At 46.9% G+C, this 17,676-nt stretch overlaps 1 protein-coding gene across 1 annotated transcript in view; it reads right to left on the bottom strand.

The window, feature by feature from the left end:
* Hr51 (photoreceptor-specific nuclear hormone receptor 51) overlaps positions 1–17,676 on the bottom strand; it is a 67,623-nt gene that overhangs the window by 10,243 nt on the left and 39,704 nt on the right. Inside the window, exons 2-6 of the mRNA XM_075868628.1 lie at positions 13,394–13,545; positions 11,704–11,906; positions 9,472–9,575; positions 6,236–6,496; positions 1,723–2,006 (exon numbers count right to left, since the gene is read on the bottom strand). Coding sequence (XP_075724743.1) covers positions 1,723–2,006; positions 6,236–6,496; positions 9,472–9,575; positions 11,704–11,906; positions 13,394–13,545 — 1,004 coding nt within the window. The remainder of the gene's footprint in view (positions 1–1,722; positions 2,007–6,235; positions 6,497–9,471; positions 9,576–11,703; positions 11,907–13,393; positions 13,546–17,676) is intronic.

Raw genomic sequence — 17,676 nt, 5'->3', positions numbered from 1 at the left:
ACGGTCCTACAACATTTCCGCCTCCATCGGAAATGCAGCCGTCACAGTCGCGATTTGATTCCGCGACCTGCGGGTCAGCAGCCGAGTACCTTAGCCACTAGACCACCGTGGCGGGGCGATCTATGCGACACATTGTTTCGCTTCAGGGCCGTACCAACTGGCCCCAGTAGAAGCACTACTATAGCCCCGCCGGGGTGGTCTAGTGGCTAAGGTACTCGGCTGCTGACACGCAAGTCACGGAATCAAATCCCGGCTGTGACGGCTGCATTTCCAATGGAGGCGAAAATGTTGTAGGCCCGTGTGCTGAGATTTGGGTGCAGGTTAAAGAATCCCAGGTGGTCGGAATTCCCGGAGCCCTCCACTACGGCGTCTCTCATAATCATATGGTGGTTTTCGGACGTTAAACCCCACATATCAATCAGAAGCACTACTAAGTTATTCCAAGAACTGTTGACTTATTTCTCACCGTGGTCACGGGAAGGTCACCGTGAGCATCACGCGTCATCGTTTATTCTTAGCTTTTGCGTCCATTGGGAGGGAGCGATGGTTGAAAGCTCGCTTTTCTTAACGAGCACGCCTCTCACTTTTGAAGCTCGGAGCGCCAGAGAGCAAAGCTGGTTCCGCGGTTATTACAAGTTGTAAACGAGTTCAGTGTTTGTAAACGAAGCAAGAACTGCTAAGCTCCGCGCATACTTACACTCAGCGTCAGAAGTTTAGAGAGCACTAGTTGCAAGAAAAATAATGAATATTTGCGGTGCTTCGGAAGGCGCCACCGTGAATTTATATTTCGAACCTGTTCTAAAACGAGCTAACATGTGTTGCCACGCGCGCTTCTGTTTATTATCTTTATGCAAACCGTGCGTTTCACGTATAGACACGCGTCTTTGTGCAAACCGCGTCCGAGTTTCAGAGAGCTCTCGAGATTATGTTGCTATCTTCAGAAAATCTTGATTGCGCAACGAAAACAGTAGCGTTTATTCTGCAACTGACACGGTCGCCAATGATGAGGCTGGAATCTTCAATACCACATGTATAAATGCTAGCGCGCCTAGCTGCAGATCAGATTGCCGATGTCGGCATATTTGCCACTATCAGTGTATACACAGCGTGCATCATGGGCGTCGACAGGTTTTCTGTCTTAGGGAGGGGAGGGGGCCGCAAACTCATGTTGCATCGCGGTTCGAGGCTCTGGCCAGTGCTGTGAAGCTTGAAGAAGGCGTATGTTTTTCTTGCAGCCCCGACGACCTGTGTTGCTTGCATGGGCGTTGACTGGGTGGTCAATGCCCATGCAAGCAATACATGCCATAGGCGTCGGCAAGGGGCTGCAAACGGGGCACTGGCCCCCCTCAAGCCACACAAGCAAATTCCTCCTCCCCGAACCCCTCACTAGATGCAACGCGAAGCCGCGGGGCAACACAAGTTTGTACCCCCCCCCCCCCATACAAAATCTTGCCGACACGCATGACAGCTCGTAAATTTGCGTTTCATTCCCTGGACCATTGCCTCCAAGATGGCGGGCACGCAGCGTGTTCCTCTGAAACGGCGCCGCGCGACCGCAGTCTCGGAGGCCATGCCTGGACACAAGTTTGCCCGAATAAAGAGTTTCGTCTTGAACGCGTCGACTGTCGTCACGACCCCGTGACAACATTCTGTTCAGTTCGACAGATTGCAGTCGCATATTGGCGGGAAATCTCTTAATTATTTGGTGCCGGCTGCACGAACCTGGTCCCTGAAGGGCAGGTTCGAAAACGAGGGCAGGTTCTTGGCCCACTTGACCGCCATGAAGAGAAGGCGCGCCGACGTCTCGTAGACGCTCTCCTGGGCCACCGGGTAGAGCGGGAACTCGCCGTATCCCGGCATGTGCTGCTGCGCCTGCTGCTGGCACAGCAGCGGCGGAGGCAGCAGCCCCACCGGAGAGCGGCGACCGGTCGCCGTGGTCACCGACGGGTCGCCCAGGCCGCCGTTGCCGATGTCGTCCCGACAACCGCCCGACTCGGACGTGTCCTCTGCGGACGTGTCACAGACGGCAGTCAGTCGCATTCATTCGCGTATACGCTGACTGTGCTTAGACGCCTCGTAAAACGCCAATCGTTAAGTTGGCAGCGTCAACGCGAGTGTTGCAAAAATTATGTTCAACAACAACAACAACAACAACAACAACAACAACAACAAGAAGAAGAAGAAGAAGAAGAAGAACAACAACAACAAGAAGAACAAGAAGAAGAAGAACAACAACAACAACAACAAGAAGAAGAACAAGAAGAACAAGAAGAAGAAGAAGAACAACAACAACAACAACAACAACAAGAACAAGAAGAAGAAGAAGAACAACAACAACAACAACAACAACAAGAAGAACAAGAAGAACAAGAAGAAGAAGAACAAGAAGAACAAGAAGAACAAGAAGAAGAAGAAGAAGAACAACAACAACAACAACAACAACAACAACAACAACAACAACAACAACAACAACAAGAAGAACAAGAAGAAGAAGAACAACAACAACAACAAGAAGAAGAAGAACAAGAAGAAGAAGAAGAACAACAACAACAACAACAACAACAACAACAAGAAGAACAACAACAACAACAAGAAGAACAAGAAGAAGAACAAGAAGAAAAACAAGAAGAAGAACAAGAAGAACAAGAAGAACGACGACGACAGCAACAACGACAACAACAACTGCTACTGCTACTAATATCTAGGGTGTTACGTCCCAAAAACATGATTTTGAAGGACGCCTTCCATCGAAATGCGACCGTCGTGGCTGGAATCGCGCCTGTGACCTTCGAATCAGCAGCCGAGCACCCTATCATTGTGCTCGGCTGCTCGAATCAGGGTCCTCAGATCAGTGGATATAGCCAGGGTGGATCAGTGGCTATAACCACTGATCAGTGGCGCGGTGGATCAGTGGCTATAGCCACTGATAACGTCGCCAGTATAACGTCATCACAACCCGACAAAAATCTGTGACGTCATCACCACGTCAAACCATTTGACACAAACTAATGACACGGTCACTTGCTCGAAGGCGGGCCCGTCATGGAGGCATCGTAAAACCACGTGAGGTAAAGCTTTCGGAGATGCATCGGTATACATAGACAGAGAACTTGGAAAGGGTAAGATGGCTTTCGCCTTGGAGTCGTCTTAGGCGAAGGCGTATCTGTGGGTTTTTGACACTCGCTGTACACACCTGGTGCTGTATCGCAATAAATAGTGAAATGCATGATACGAGGTTCTCATGGCACAGGATGATGCTTTCGAAGAATAATAATTTTAGTGGTGCAGCCATGAATATGTGACACAGCAATTTATTATACAAAAGTAGGTCTCAAAGTTCTAGCTGCAGGGAAACCTCTTGTACTAATGAAAAAAAAAAACAAATCAGGTTAAAGAAACTTGCTAACTGGAAACAATGCTTCGAAGAAGTGACAACACTTGAAACCAAACGACCTAAAACATATCAGAGTATGCTGGATCACGTGTGGCGACCATTTACGCAAGCAAAATAAATTTGGTTAATACAAATGAAAATGTATCGTACAAGTCGACATACTAACTAAACACTGGCCTCTAGCATTTCACCTCCACTGAAATGCAACTGCCGGGATCGGACCAGCGACCTTCGGACCAGCACCGTGATCGCTACACCACCACGGAAGGCGCGACCTTAATAGTGGACGTCTATATGTACAAAAGCAAGAAAAGACATTCGTTTTACAGCCCAAGACAGCGGCGACGTTTGACCTCGCGTAAAATCGCCAGAATAAAACGCGCAGCTGTTATTAAATGCGATGACGAAGGCGTTCGTAAATACAAAGGTAATACACGCACGAAACGCTTTCACCGTTAAGCTCGCTTGTGACTTGTGAGAGTCGTGATGACAGCTGAGAGTCTGTGTGGGAGCGCCTCAGCAGATACCGTGTTTTCTATACATGACAAGTACACGGCCAACGTGCTCACGTGGTACAGAGTGCTTACAGTATAGCATTCCTTTAATATCGTCTCGTGCATGGTCGCAACGTTTAGGAAGGCAGCATTCAATAGGTTAAAGACGAAATCTTTTGATTTGGGTGAACTGGCCGGAAAAATGAAGAAGCCCCGCCACGGTGGTCTAAGGTACTCGGCTGCTGACCCGCAGGTCGCGGGATCGAATCCCGGCTGCGGCGGCTGCATTTCCGATGGAGGTGGAAATGTTGTAGGCCCGTGTGCTCAGATTTGGGTGCACGTTAAAGAACGCCAGGTGGTATAAATTTCAGGAGCCCTCCACTACGGCGTCTCTCATAATCATATCGTGGTTTTGGGACGTTAAGCCCCACAAATCAATAAGAAAAATGAAGAGTCCAACTGCAGCAATACACGCTGTACACTAATGGCGGTGATCAGAGCTTCAGCCGTCAATAACCTGGTGGGCTCTGATGTGCGTAGGTAATTAAGCATGTGAGATCGGAAATTCGAGTCTTTTCACTGGTGTTCGCATAAGGTCTCGAATAAACTTGGAATAGTCGCGTCCTGCGTGTAATCTTAACAGAGTGAGCTTGAACAATGCTCCGGGGAAGCTCCGCGATCGTTTGAGCTCATTCTGTGCTCGGCGCAGACCGCGTTGCGATGTTTGCGAACATGGTAACAGGGTATATGAGCCGAACATTAATAACAGTTTTTGTGGTTGAAACACGAACACATCAGACAGTATACACGTGCGGCAATGATTGAACGGGAATAAACATTATTTTCTTGGCTCTGCTAACATGCAGTTGAAACTTGACAGAGATGGTTATATTCTAAGGAAATGCGCTCAGAAAATATCCAGTATACCCGACATCAGTTTGCCTAATGCGGTGTCTACTGCATGGGACAACAGCTAGGACATCCCAAGGGATTTTTTTCTGGTCTGTCACATGGTCTGTCATTTCGCGACAGTGGTATCGCGCTGACGCGAAGTTCATGAGCTATTGAATACCGGCCATGTCGGCCACGTGGTCGATGGGGGCGAAAATACGTGAGGCCAAGCCGAAAGTCTCTCATTACCATATCGTGAGTTTGGGGCGTTAAACCCCACCATTGTTATTATTTTTCTAGTCTGTCGGAGCTCGATTACAATAAACGCTTAAGACAAGATTTTTGGGATCGGATTGCGTGCGATATCGCAAGATAATTGAACTCGTGGGCCATGTTTATGTGGTGCCGTAGATGTGTTCAAGGTTCTCTATTGTGTGTGTGGAGGGGGGGGGGGGAGTGGGTAAAGTTGCACCCCCCACTCTTCTCAAGCCCTCTTCCACTAAGGCCCTTATGATCAGAGTGCAATGCAAAGACAATGCATTTGAGAAGGGGGGGGGGGAGTGCGCACCCCTTGAGTGCCCGCCTATGCGGTTGCAACGTGCAGGCAACGATACGTGGGTGGAGCAGTTCGCCTGCTTGATTATCAATGAACGGACGTCTTCCTTTCGCGTCGGGGAAACCAATCACTTCAAAAAAAAAAAAAGAAAAAATGGCCTCGTATCTTCATGTAATCTGCAAATGTCGTCGAAAGACGATAGCCTTGCGTGTGGAGAGAGTGAACAAAACATTTATTTGTTATTCTGCGCAAGAAAATCGGTGAATGGTATTCCGGAGGCGCTGCGTTAGAGTGCCTCGAGCGTGCAGCGGAGGCGAACGAGCGCATTAAGTCACGTCACACGTGAGACATGAGCGCCTTCTGGCAGTTTCTTTTGGCAAACAAAGCGCGTGGCCGTGCGCGCCCGCCTCAGAGGTGATAAGGTGTAGAACGCGAGGCGACGGGTAGGTGCCACCACCGTCTCGTCTTAGCAAAGCGTTGGAAACAATTCCCGTTCCGTGCCAGCGTTGCGTGGTAAGCGCAGCGTGATAAGCGCTACGGTCCTTAAAATTACATATCTATGCGTTTTTTAGTAAGAGATGCATATGCAGAATATATGCGTGTTGTTATGGTGCCCCAGACATGCGCAATAATTGCTATTTAATTGGCGATTGCACAAGCATGAACGACGCTGAACCTTGAGCAACAGTGGTGGTCGCTGCAGATGGGGTCGGCCGTTTCAAGTACCCGATGTCGGTAAGAGTGGACAGACAGACAGACAGACAGACAGACAGACAGACAGACAGACAGACAGACAGACAGACAGACAGACAGACAGACAGACAGACAGACAGACAGATCAAAATTTTTGCGTCGAAGGTCCCCAAGAAAGACTATCGTCTTTAAAAAAAAAACCCTCACCTTCTTTGGTGGGAGCGTCGTCCCGGCGTTCGTACTTGGCGGGCCGGTGGTGCTGCAGCTCGCGCGACTGCTGAGAGGCGGCCCTGTCCAGCGCCAGGTAGCGCGCGGCGGCTGCTGCAGCGGCTGCGGCGGCCGCAGCGGCACTGGGCGCGTGCGGGAACACGCCCACTGCGGCTCCCTCGCGGAGCAGTCGCTCGGAGTCGGCCAGCGACTCGGGCCGGATGGTGGCCGTGTTGCGCGGCTGCCGCTCGTTCTGCACCGCTGAGGAGGAGAGAGCAGGGCGAGAGGTTGGCCTCGTGCTTGACACTCACGTACACCACCATTAAATGTTGATCCCTTTTTCCCCCCCTCCCTAACTTTGCATAGTAATTTGAAGTAAGTGAAGATATAGAGAGAGACAAGCAAGGAAATGCACTCATTGAATCTATCTATCTATCTATCTATCTATCTATCTATCTATCTATCTATCTATCTATCTATCTATCTATCTATCTATCTATCTATCTATCTATCTATCTATCTATCTATCTATCTATCTATCTATCTATCTATCTATCTATCTATCTATCTATCTATCTATCTATCTATCTATCTATCTATCTATCTATCTGTCTGTCTGTCTGTCTGTCTGTCTGTCTGTCTGTCTGTCTGTCTGTCACCAGACGCGCGTGCGGTTTACTGCCCTTCACTCGGGGAAGAGATAAATGGGCGAAATGCGAAACAAAAGAATATAGAGAGATTGAGAACAGAATCACGCGCATACCATTAACATCTTTTGACATTAGCTAATTTATTAGTGCTTTAATTACTATCGAGGCACACGTATATGGCCCTATAGAATCCTGGGATCAGAAAATGGTCTCCAGTAAATAAATAAAAAAGCCTTTGTTTCCACGTCATGGTCCCTATATGTGACAACTACTTCTTTTCACTTCCTACTTAATCAAATGTCCCTTAGATATCGAGCAAGGACATCACAAGATTATTGTCGGAGACAAGGAATAACTTCCAGCCTATAGACCTGTCATGATATACGGCTGATCAGATATTATGCTGCTTCATGGTTATTTTTATAGCGCGATAGAAGGTACACATTAAAGCAGCGAGGTCAATATTGCAGCTTTTAAAACGTCCAAAGATAAGCGTATACCTAGTAAGTGCAGCTTTATACCGTGCTGTACTATAGATGGCTCCGGCGTCACATACACACACATGTATGCATATCAGGACTCGACCTCTTTCGCGCCTTCAATTGCATACACAATCGTCCCGAAATCGTTTGTCGCCATGGGTGGCGTTGCTGCACTCGGCGAGACCGCGCGAGAGGGAAAACTTTAGCGGGCGTAAATCGGATCAGGAATTCACTATGCACTTTGCGGTGGGATCGAATTATAGATACAACCTTCCAGCCCTCCATAATGCACCCCCACCGGTGCCTGCAGCTTCTATACGCTTCAGGGCAGCGTGGCTACCGTAACGGCGTCAATAGGTCCCCAACTAACTCGCCTTAAGAGCCTTAACACCCGCTGTATAAAGTTCTTCTCCATCTGAGCACACCACCTAACGTGCTCTTCGGGAAAGCACGGGGGCACGGTAACGCGAATCCAATCAGTGCACCGAGCCCCTCGAATCGACTGCACCTCCCGACTCCCGTGTTCTGCCCTCCAGCGCCCTTTCACCATAACGGGTCGAGGGTCCCGTCGACCTCTAACCTCGTTAAACGCGACCGCGCTACTACTCCTCAATGTGTCACAAAGCGCTCTGCAAACGCTCTTCTGTCAACACTGCTATATATGGTCGGCCTGCGCGTGTGCTCCAGGGAAGTGAAGTGGGCGCGGAGGTGGGGTATACGTGGCTGCATGCAAGCGACACAAAATAAAACGTTCAACCAGTGTTTGTCGGCTCGCTGTTTTACACCCAGAAAGGAACGAAAATTAGCATGTACATAGACAACCCGTTTCTCTTGAAGTGCTCTGAATGTAACCAGCAATTAAGTTTAGTGTTATTAAGTCCGCCATTCGTAAATCATGAGAAAGAAGCAAGGCTTGGTATCCTGATATGCAGCGTCAGTGCTTTACTGCTTACTCTTAACACTATATACATACTTACCCATGTGAGGTCGCTATGAGCGTATAGCGGGAACTTTTTTTTTTTTTTAGGGCAGGGTTTGGTGAGGGGGGAAGGAACGTTAGAGTACTCTTTATGCATGTTCGGGCTTCTTTACATGCCTGCGTGTTTATATGCGCTTGATAAATTGAAAAAAAAAATACACATGCGAGAACACATGGCGAACTGAGATGTGATACAACCGATTCAGTGGCGCTTAACGTGAAAACTGTAAGAGGGCCGGCCAACGACAATTCGCCTGCCCTTCAGCGATGCTCGCGTTAGTAGCGGGCAAGCACGCGGAATCGTTCCAACCGTGCAGCCTTCTCGACGTCCATGGCGGGACTGGAAGCGTTCTTTTGTAATGTTATAACACCCTCTCCCCTCGTCACTTTCTTCTCAACTCTCTCCCCATCCTTTCCCTTTCTCCGCTGCAATGCTACACTACAGCTACGATATGGGTTACCTCCTTCTTTCCTTCTTGTCCACTCATTTCTCCTCACCCTCACGACCCTTTTCCTCCCCCTGCCATATACACGTCAATGCTATGCGGTACCCTCCCCATTCTCATCATCATACGTTTCCACACCCATACCCTCCTCATTCTCACTATCACACATATCCACACCCATGGTTCCCTTTCCCACTTTCTCGTGTTATCTAGATCCCCTCCCATCGTTCATTTCCTCCATTTCACCCTCACTTCCATTTCTCGCACACTTACTATATACCGTGCCTACATGGTTATGCAATATATGCATGGCTTTGGCATGCGTGACGTCATATAAGGTTGTGCTATGCTTTACCATTTCCCTTCCTAACTTTTCTCCTCCTCACCCTGACATGACTCCTGACCCTCACTTCGCTTTCTTGCCCCCTGATATACGACACATAGATATGCTGCACTTGGTTTTTGCCTGTGTGGCGCAAAGCGACGTGACACGGTCGACGATGACAGAACAGGAGAGCATATGCGACAGTCGCGCTGAACACGAACGAAATGTCTCCCCCCTTCGAGTCGTCTTAGGCGAAGGCAGAAGAGAACGTGCGACCTTTGGTGTTTAGGCTGTATTGCATTGATTAGTCGACCGTAAGGGCAGGTATGGACAAAATTCGCTGCGCATGCTCACCATCCTTGTTCATGCCCATCTGGAGGCACTTCTTGAGACGGCACGCTTGGCACTGGTTCCGGTGAGCCTTGTCCACTAGACACCTGCCGGTACCAGCTTGGCACCTGCGTTTCACACCCGGCTGGTCATACACATGCATGTGTGTGTGCAGTGGCGTAATAGCAGAGGGTCAGCCAGCCGGGCAGGTGTCCCACCCCAAAAAATATTTCCGCTATACAGAGCGCAAAGCCACACATGCCTGCCCGGCCCCCACTTCAGATGAAGGACGCGTCCCCGCCGAGACTAATTCCTGCCTGTACGCCACTGCACGTGTGTTACGAGATAGAAGGCAGAAAACAGCATCTGCTATTCGAGCTGCATTCCTGGAGCGCATTCGGATTCGCTTCATAGAGAGATTCCCGTTACAATTAGAAACGTTCCCTTTCAATCTCTATTTGCGTGCACATGAAGCGTTCGTGTAACTGCGTGCATATATCGTTAATGAAAAGCAGCAGATAATGAAGCTGGGGAAAGTGTATAGGGAACGTTAATTGTATTCGTTTAACTGTATCGTATACATAGTATACATAATCACATCGAACATTCGAAAGTTGCAGGTCTGCTTCCTGCCGACGGCAAGTTGTCTTTTCGCGAACGTTACTTTCTTGACATCTTTATCACAATTACTTCCGATAATGACTACGACAGTGCATGCTATATATAGTACAGAAGCAATGCGAATCTCGCGCCACTGGCCAGCTGAATGCAGGCTCCGTTATCGGAGCCATGCAAGGCTGTCTCCACCTCAAATGATGTCACGCCTTAACGGGATAGGTGGGTTTTTCTGGCAGGCTCATGTGCAGCCTTAATGTTAAAGGACCACTCTCTCCTAAAGGAATTGAGAAGTCTTGGTTATTCGTATGAAGAAAGCACGATTGGTTGGTCGAACTCGAGAAAGTTTGAAGTGTGTATATATACATACATACATACATACATACATACATACATATATATATATATATATATATATATATATATATATATATATATATATATATATATATATATATATATATATTTATATATATATATATATATAATCAAAAAATAAATTCTGTGGGTCCGGTGCAAATATAATTAGGAATAAAGGAGCACACTTACGAAAATTTGATAATTGTTTACTCTACATTTCGGCCGTGGCACGGCCTTCGTCAGGATTCACCATCCTGATGGTTAATCCTGACGAAGGCCGTGCCACGGCCGAAACGTAGAGTAAACAATTATCAAATTCAAATTTTCGTAAGTGTGCTCCTTTATTCCTAATTATAAATATATATATATATATATATATATATATATATATATATATATATATATATATATATATACGTTTTTTTCGTGTTCTGACTCAATGTTAATGAGATCTAACAGACAATAATGCCAAGGAATGTATAAGGGGAGGGGAGTTATTAGACCAATTGTAATGTAAATGTGAACAAAGAAAAGTGGGTGAAAAGATAACTTGCCGTGAGCAGGATCCGAACCTGCGACCTTCGAATAACGCGTTCGATGCTCTACCACTTGAGCTACCACGACATCTATCCCCCCAGCTACTTTGTTGAGTATCTATGTCAATTTAAACGTGGGAGTGTCAGTCAGCGCCAGTAGTAGCCATGAAGGGCGAGTGCGGTACACTCTTTATGAGCCTGTTTGGCGTCACGTAGCTCGTGAACTTATTACTAACTGGCAGCTGACCACTAGTCCCCCGTATACAACCTAGAGGCACCAAGTCTGCCAGTACGAGACCCTCGTTAATGAATAAGGGAAACAGGTGTATACTTGAGGGCTCGTTTTTCGTGTTCACACAATATTATTGAGATATAACAGACAATAATGTCAAGGAAGGTTATTCGAAGGTTGCAGGTTCGAAGCGTTATTCGAAGGTCGCACGTTCGGATCCTGCTCACGGCAAGTCATCTTTTCACCCACTTTTGTTTCTTCTCAGTTACATTACAATTGGCCTAATACCTTCCCCTATATTTTCCTTGGCATTATTGTCTGTTAGATCTCAATATATATATATATATATATATATATATATATATATATATATATATATATATATATATATATATATATATATATATATATATATATATATCTCAAAGCTTAGCTAGTACTTATAGCACCATTCATAGAGTTTTCAGAACGAACTAGCTTAACAACGAAAGAGGCGAGTACAAGTTGCCTTGCCTGTAGATGAGCTTCCTGCGGACGCTTCGCTTGAAGAAGCCGCTGCAGCCGTTGCAGGCGAGGATGCCGTAGTGCTTGCCGCTCGACGTGTCCCCGCACACGACGCACGTAAGACCCGGCGAGGAGCCGCGCCGAGAGCCGCCCGACCGGGACTCGTCCGACGAAGACGTCTGGCCGCGCAGAGGCGGACCTCCTGCGTCGACCTGCGACGGACGTATAGTATAAAGGATGACGACGTTGCGATACCTCCCTTCGGATGTACGAGTAATTGGAGCAATAGGTTCTGTGGCTTGTTACCAAAGATCCCTTCACATGTACCAGGTGTTCATCAATAAAGGAAGGAAGGAAGGAAGAAATAAACTTTATTTTGTATACGGCGTGTTAGTGGGCAGGGCTCCCGCCTAGGTGTCGGCTAGAAGGTCTTGCCTCCTAGCGGCTTCCTCGGCCCGCTGGATCGCCCACAGATGATCGTCCAGGGCTGAACTGAGCAGCACGGCCAGCCAACGTGCGCGGAGGCTGTCGGTGGTGGCCGCGTTCTCATTACTGTGTTTTAATCCCTGTCATTCCCATAGTATATGTTCTAAGGAAGCTCGTGCCTGACAACTATTTGCATTGAGCGGTCGTATAGATCTCTGGATACATAGCATGTAGAGTAGCACTGGATTTCTATAGGATCTGGTTTGTGTAGTCGCCATTGGACAGACCATTGTGCCCTGTTGAGTTTATGGTGAGGAGGGGGGTAAACACGCATCTGTAGTTTATAATGTTTCTCGACTTCATTGAATGCTGTCATTCGGTCCTCCAACTCCCACACATTTGAAAATTCTGACGAGGGTGGTCGTAGCCCAGAAAGTGAACTGATCAATACTTTTTTTCTACCACTAAAGGCTGGTCGACACCTGCGACTGGTGGTGCGGCCTAGTTATCGTCGCAGAGCGACTGGTAGCAAACAGTCGCAAATGGCCGCTTTGCATGGCAAAGTGGCTGCTTCGGTTCTGTCGCTCGCTGCTTGATTTTCCAGTCGTAAAATCGCAGTTACAAACATCTGAACCCATCACATGCGCTGGAACAGGGCATCCGTGCCATAACTAGGGGCAACCGCCCAGGTATCCATATCCATATTACCTTATCGCGAGTGATGTGTGGGCCACCCGAATTCTCAGGCTGCGGCATTATTCGCGACATTTATCCGCAGGAAGGAAGAGGCTCGGCAGGGCAGTCGACCGGGTCTCCTCTGAACCTGGCGTTCGCACGGTGCACCTTTAACCCAGATCGGGTCTCTGTACCGTCTCCTTCACGACCAGGAAGCTTCGGCTTAACACTTCACCCACCCAACCTCTTCATAGACAAATGTCGATATGTTTCACCACCTCCAAGACATAATATGATGTATACGCCGGACTTGATTGGTGGACGTTTGCCCACATCACTTTCGACTATACATGAAAAAAAAAGTCATAGAAAGGGGGGAGGACAAGTGCGTTCTACTTTTGTTTTTGTTGGTGCCTCAAAATGGGGTCAAAGATATGCCAAGCCTTTGCTACAGCTATTAGTTCGTGGTCCTCAACGTCGGTTTTAGGGTGTCTTATAATATATAGTTTTACTTTGTCTTATTCGATTAGATATACACGATAGAGACTTCTTGCCTGCATGCGCATAAAAGACTCGACAGACATCGGGCCGCACTTACCGTGATTCCGAGCTGTCGTGCTGCGGCGGCTGCCCCCTGGAGATAGCCGTGCACGGACACGGTTGCCGGAGAGGCGCACAGCGAGAGACGGGCGCCGCACGGCGAAGGGTCTCCCGATGGACACGGACGGGTCACCGGCGATGGGCTGGACTCTGCACGTCGTAAATTGGGGGAGAGCACTGAAATGAGTGCGAGTGAACTACAGATCTTCTACCTTTATTCTGTGTGCACGGTTACACATAACTCGTGAGAAAGCGGGAAAACGCAGCGTGTGGCTATTCAATCAATCAATCAATCAATCAATCAATCAATCAATCAATCAATCAATCAATCAATCAATCAATCAATCAATCAATCAATCAATCAATCAATCAATCAATCAATCAATCAATTTATTTCTTTTTGATTAGGTGGAGTACAGGACTAAAAGCTCAAGAGCTTGACGAGGTTCTGACGGTAATGGACGAACGAACCAGCCGGAAAAACAATGAAAAAAAAACAACAAAGAAACAAAGGAAGTATAGTGGACAAGTGTTGACATTAAGAAAGAAAGAAAGCGCTTAATCTGTCCAGAGCTATATATACTCGCACATTTCCTCCATGCATGAGATTACCTATAGGCATGAGCAGAATTATCCATGGAAGAAGGCCGGATTTGGCTGCAGCCCCCGATCTCCATCCACTTCCACACACACCTCCACTGGTCGCGTCGGAAAGAAAACAAGTTTTGCAATGGTTGCCAAAATTAAAGTGGTGCGATGACGTGACTCTCACAGTGTTTCTCCCGCTTTTGGTTCTTGGCTTTCCGGAGGCCAAGGTTGCAAGTAAGTAGCTCTCGCGATCAGGGCAAAACTGTGATTTATATCCGCTCAATGAGTTTAATATATAATAACTATAAACGGAACTAAGAATGAATTATTCACCGGTTGAGACTAGGAAACACATACACAGATTTTTTTTTTTTGCACAGATTGGTCAGAAATATTAATCAAAACGTGGACATTGTCGATGAACATGTCACCATCATATGGAGTGCCCTCATGATGACACTAAGTCGGAAATAATGGTATTACACCGCAGATCTTTCAGTAAATGAAAACATTCCAGGGCTCGTCCAACCATGCAGAGCTTCCCAGACGTACGCTTCAAAAGTGTTAAAACGTTTTTTTTTTAGACAGAGGCATTGCTTGCAAATATTAAGGAATGTATGTTCGTATTACATTGTGCTGAAGTCTATGATGTGTTTACTGTTATGCTGCCCATACGTACGGATTCGATTCAATGATGACCAGATACATCATCAGAGTCATAATTGATAACTCTTACAAAACTTGGAAGCGCAGAATCGACGAGGACAGGAAGGGACACTGATACACATGACGACGATTTTGCGCTACCAAGTTTTAAGATTGTGAACCAGCTGGCCACTCAGCTACGCATTCTCTTAAACTATTGATTACCTTTTGGAAATTTTCTTTTTCGCCGTTATACGATGGTGTGTCTTGTTGATATGTGCGTGTGTGTCTTTTTATTTATACGTGCTCGTGCATTTATGTTCGAAATATTCGCATGTTTATTTCTTCGGCTGCATGCCCGATCCACTCATGAGCTAAAGAGTACCCGATGCTTTACTTGGGCACCATCTTTTTTTTTTACATAATAAGGCGTGTGCTCGGATGCCACTATATTGTTTAAGACCTGCATGACCATCACTCCGCATATTTAGCAATAAAAACCACATAATAAAGGTATATGGGGCCGACCCCGTGGCCCCCTTGTGAGCCCGCCTGTGATTAACAGTGCGCTCACACACCGACAAATGAGCATTTCTCGCCTTCGTCTTGTGAAACACGAGACAACCAGGTATAATCATTCTTGTTCTCCTCTGAAAGCATGAAAAAAACAACAACAGAAAGACACGTTTTTCCTCCTGCATTACCAACACGCAATCACGCTTTTGCCTGTATCACGTTATAAGCGCGGTGCACCGCGCTATATGGTGGAACATCGCTGAAAGCTGCTCGGCTCTTCGCTGCACAGCGGGGCGTTTTCGTCGCAGATAAGTTTCCTTTCTCGAGTGTGAATGGACGCCTATACTGCGTTCGCTTTGAAAAGATTGCATAATAAGACGGGCGCATCACCCGTTCTCCGTGGTCGGCGTCGCGCATCGCATGCAACGTGATGCGCCGCGATTTCTTAAGCGTATATATACGGGGACGCGCTGCACCATTGCGGATGTATACGAACAGGAAATGGTTCGCGTTCCGAGGTATAATATACCGCATCTATAGGACGGCGTCGCCTTTATTCCCTGATTTCTCGCGGGACAATACTGCAGCTTGGCTGCGGGTCGATATTATATTGTGACTCGGCCTGTGGGGCTCAACAAAGGAGGCTGATAGATCGAGGCAGGCCCCCTTCCTTGCGTAACGCAGTCTGCGAGGAATTAGAGATAAAACAGCCTCCGCGGGATGTGTGCCATGCGTGGCAGTGCTTTTCCTTTCCGGGTCGACTTCATACATCGCCTCTGAATTGGGAAAAAAACGTTGTTTGGCAGAATGCGGGTGTACTCGGCCTAAAATATCCGTGTGCTCAGATTTGGGTGCACGTTAAAGAACCCCAGGTGGTCGAAATTTCCGGAGCCGTCCACTACGGCGTCTCTCATGGTCATATGGTGGTTTTGGGACGTTAAATCCCACATATCAATCAATCAATCAGCCTAAAATATTGTTTTCTCTAGTGATGTGATCGAATTCATTGTTATGCAATTGCGATGAACATGTTTAGAATGTACGAATATCCGTGTCACACGATGCACTGCGGATCGCGATTATCTATAGACAGTTGGGATCAGATCGATAAGTAGTGATCGGCTCCCTTCTGTATACTGGTGCGAGAGAGTCAATCGTGATCGTGAAATTCGATCGGGATCAGGCCGGATCGCTATGTGTGGCGATCAGTTTCTTCGGCACTGGTCGATTGGTAAACTTGATAGACAATGTAGCTGTCCACACAGTTAAACATGACAGAAAGAAACATTGGTTAGAAGGTCACGTTATGTGGCCGAAACTCTTGCTTGTTGTCACTGTTGTTCCATTCGCTCTCTGCTGATCGCACTTCATAGCAGCTTGTGGGCATTATAAAAACGCACTGGAAAACAATAAATAAAGCAACTAGCTTTGCACTATAGTCGTGTTTTTTTATTTTCATCGTTCTTTCTTTCTCTTTTTTTCTCCGTCAGTTGTCTTTTTCGTATATTTATATTTTGTCCTTTTCTCTTTGTTTCTTTCTCTCTTTTTCGGTCTTTATTTCTGTTTTCCTTTCTCCTTCTATATATCTTTCTCCCCAAGTCTCGTTTCTTCTCTTTGTCTCTATATATTCCCGTTTTATTACTTTCATTTTTTCTATCTCTTCATGTCTTGCTCTGCCTTTTTACCTTCTCTTTTTGTGTCCGTTTCGATATCTTTCTCTAGGTATTTCTCGTGTATTTTTATCTTTCTCGGTCTTTCTTTCTTCCTTGTTTTTTTCAATCTTCTTTTTTTTCCTCTGTGACCTTGTTCTCTCGTCCATCAGAGTTATTGCATTCTATGTCGGCGCACGTGTTCTGAGCGCGAAGCAGTATAGATGAAGAAGAGGACGAAGAAAGCCTCTCCTCTCGGTTCATTGTGACGTTTTCATTCGCTCTGCGCGGACTAACGGTCAGCTTAAACAGCTCCGTTTTCCAAAAAAAAAAAAAGAGTTCGTTGACTCTTTTTTGGGAGTTCTGCCTTGTGACGTGTATGACTCTCTTTAAAGAGGCACGTGACCTCTTTTCAGGAGTCATTACACATTCGTCGGAGAGTCGTGTTACCCCAAAATGATTTAACGTGTCTATTGAAAGGGGTTCTTCTCCCCCCCTCCCCCCCACACACACACAACACACACACAACACACACACACACACACACACACACACACACAACACACACACACAACACACACACACACACACGCACATACAAAAGAAACAAGGCAAGAGTCAGGAGCAGACTGAAGATGGAAGGTTGTGATGAAAGATTCTCAGCGGTGGCCGACGTTTCGGCAAATTGACCCGTCTTCAAGTCCGCTTGCCGAAACGCCGGCTCCAACACACACACCCTGTAGACGAATTTTTCTTGAAGTAGAGTCGCCTGGAACGACCTGCCAATAATAATAAAAAAAAAGCAACACACGATTTTTGTCCTTATAGAGAGTAGAAAGACGCTCGGACAAAGCTCTGCTAGCTGGCAACAGAGGGCGGCAAA

This window comes from Rhipicephalus microplus, chromosome 1, assembly GCF_043290135.1.
Source record: "Rhipicephalus microplus isolate Deutch F79 chromosome 1, USDA_Rmic, whole genome shotgun sequence".
Lineage (NCBI taxonomy): Eukaryota > Metazoa > Arthropoda > Arachnida > Ixodida > Ixodidae > Rhipicephalus > Rhipicephalus microplus.
This window is presented reverse-complemented; position numbering and strand designations above follow the sequence as displayed.